Here is a 2,476-nt window from a genome sequence, read left to right on the forward strand (position 1 = left end):
TTTCACTCGCGGTCACGGGCCAGCAGTCTGATATGATCCATCATCCATGCATGCATGTCTGTTCGCGCAAGCGTACATGACAGTCATGACTACAGTGTGTGTGTGGCAGGATAGCCTAGTTTGTCGTTGGACTATCTATCCCAAGGTCCATCGAGCTCGGTAAGTAAGTTCATGCATGCTTTAGTTGCAACTAGCAAAAAATGCCTGTGAGTTGCAACGGGTAAGATAAATCCTTACACGCATGGCGTTTTATTTATATTGCACTCTTTTTGTACGGCCACAATATCCATCTATTAACAACAAATGTGATCAATCCTAATCGTTCATGTCGTCTATAATAGAAACAACGATCCATCTTTAGTTTCGACACTACGAGCAATGTTTTGAATTTTGATTTCAATCCTTGGAGAACAAAATAACAGCCCAAGCGCGGCAGACGGACCAGAAGCAGAGAATGGATTTGACAGGGAGCCGAAGTAGCACCTCCAACATCATTTCATCAGAAAACAACAGCGTACAAAGAGATAGTAGAAGGGCCTTATTCCTCTTGTTGTTGTTGCTTGGGCACACCTGATCTGCTGTGATGGTGGCAGCCTCGCCACTCTTCCTTTTGCTGCTATCCATCATCATCATGTCTGTCACCCCAAATGTGAGCTGCGGCCAATTAACCGGCGATTGTAAAATACAGCAAGATGATCTGCATTGAGATCAACGCACAGGGATAAGATAATCTAGGTGAACCTTAGTATTGTGAACCTTGATGCATACTCTCTGCATAAATTTGAAAAGATTTGGGTCCGAGGTAACCCAATTTTATGCTTGAATAGTGAACTTGCTGCTGTGAGAAGTACTTATTAGCTGAGATAAATCTCCCCTAATAATATTATGCATGATCCAATTCCAATCGTCATGCATGCATGCAGATCTTAGTAATACTCTACTTGTGTTTCTGTGTGAACTTAGTCAAAGTGCACACTTACTGCCTGAAGTACTGGAAGATCTCCTCGCGGTGGAGGGCATTTTCCTTGGAGAAGGTAATGAACATGGAGCGGCAGTTCTCCGGCACGGCCACTGGCTGGGAGGTGTAGGGCGCCATGAGCTCCGGCGGGTTGACCATCAGCCCAGTCTCGGACCTCCGAAGAAGGATGGTTAGACACCCGCAAAATAAAAGAACGAGATCTGGTTAACAGAGAAAAGAAACAAGCGCTGGAAAAAACAAATCCATGCAGAGGGGCAAGCTATCGCATCCTTACCAAGATGAAGGATATAAATGAGAAAATGATGACCATACTAAGGCTATCGGGAAAGGCATAGGCAGCATAGCATACAGTTATATGAAACAACACGCCTTTAGACATTTCCAAATATACAAAACATAACGTAACCAATTAAGTTAATCTAGGAGTAAACGATTTCAAGCTGCTAGTGAACTCACACACAAAGCTTTCCACATAGGAGTCGCCAGGAAGTCACTCAGCTCCCTCCGATACTGCACACCAAAGCACAAATTAGCCATAAATTGAGCCAGCAGCTAGGGAAATGGCGGTGAGATGGCCCCTCATATAGTGTCTAGAAGTGGCATGTTACCCGGTCTGCAGCCGCTTGAAGGGTCAAATGATCCACCCATTCCTCGGATCTGCAGGGCATATATATGAAGCTATGAATATACTCGAAACCTAGTACAACGTCTCTGTCAACTGTGAAGATGATCATTTAAGCAGCATAATCTGTGCTACCTTTTCATTTTCTTCAAGTACACCTTATATTCCATCGGTACAGAGCCTTCATACCGTTTTCTGAATTCCTTTAGCTAAAAGCAGAGATAGGCTTCACCATAGTTCCATGTCAATCAAATTACATTATCGAGTCTGCAACATGATCAGTGCTTTTATTTAGATTATTATAGAATGTCCATGGACTGAGACAAACAGGCTACCTGCTTCATGACTCCCTTCCTCACTTGTTTGTGATATTCAGGATTGCGAAAAATCTGGTCTGCCAAAGCTCGAAACTGTAACAATAGGTCATTGGTGGGGTTATTTTTTTTTGGGAACATATTGAATTCAACTATAGGTTAATTAACATGTTATCGGAACAATAATTTGTGTTAAAGCCTCCTGCAATATTTTTTTTGGGCAAACATGCAAACAAACCTGACAATTCCCATCTCCCTCTATCTGAAACTCGACCAAACCATAAGTCCCCAACCTCTCGAATAAAAGGTAATGCTAAATGAACTTTGCATGCAAAAGATGGAACTTCAGAAGAAGGCGCAACAACACATATACACTACAAGATTAATCCTACAAAATGATATCGACATTCAAGTGGGGGAAAAAGAAGATCTGATCTTTACCTTTCCAACAATCTTTCTGTTGGAATTATGCCCTAGAGGCAATAATAAATATAGTTATTATTATAATTCTGTATCAAGATAATCGTTTATTATCCATGCTATATTGTATTGAATTAAGAC

General features: G+C 41.7%; 1 protein-coding gene across 1 annotated transcript; it reads right to left on the reverse strand.

Annotated features, from left to right (window-relative positions):
* Nucleotides 1–269: 269 nt before the first annotated feature.
* LOC123397697 lies at nucleotides 270–1,326 on the reverse strand. The gene is made up of 2 exons (XM_045092234.1): nucleotides 981–1,326; nucleotides 270–697 (listed from the first exon to the last, which is right to left on the reverse strand). Exons 1-2 carry the CDS (start codon nucleotides 1,115–1,117, stop codon nucleotides 397–399), a joined length of 438 nt encoding a protein of 145 aa, XP_044948169.1. The 5' UTR covers nucleotides 1,118–1,326; the 3' UTR covers nucleotides 270–396.
* Between the last annotated feature and the right edge of the window lie 1,150 nt (nucleotides 1,327–2,476).

This window comes from Hordeum vulgare, chromosome 5H (assembly GCF_904849725.1).
Source record: "Hordeum vulgare subsp. vulgare chromosome 5H, MorexV3_pseudomolecules_assembly, whole genome shotgun sequence".
Taxonomy (NCBI): domain Eukaryota; kingdom Viridiplantae; phylum Streptophyta; class Magnoliopsida; order Poales; family Poaceae; genus Hordeum; species Hordeum vulgare.

Excerpts from the sequence above, each read along its gene's own strand:
- LOC123397697 (XM_045092234.1), bottom strand. The coding sequence starts at position 1,117 with ATGGTCAACCCGCCGGAGCTCATGGCGCCCTACACCTCCCAGCCAGTG. Across the intron at positions 698-980 it reads ATCTTCCAGTACTTCAGGCA|ATCATCTTGCTGTATTTTAC; the intron begins GTAAGTGTGCAC and ends ATCTCAATGCAG.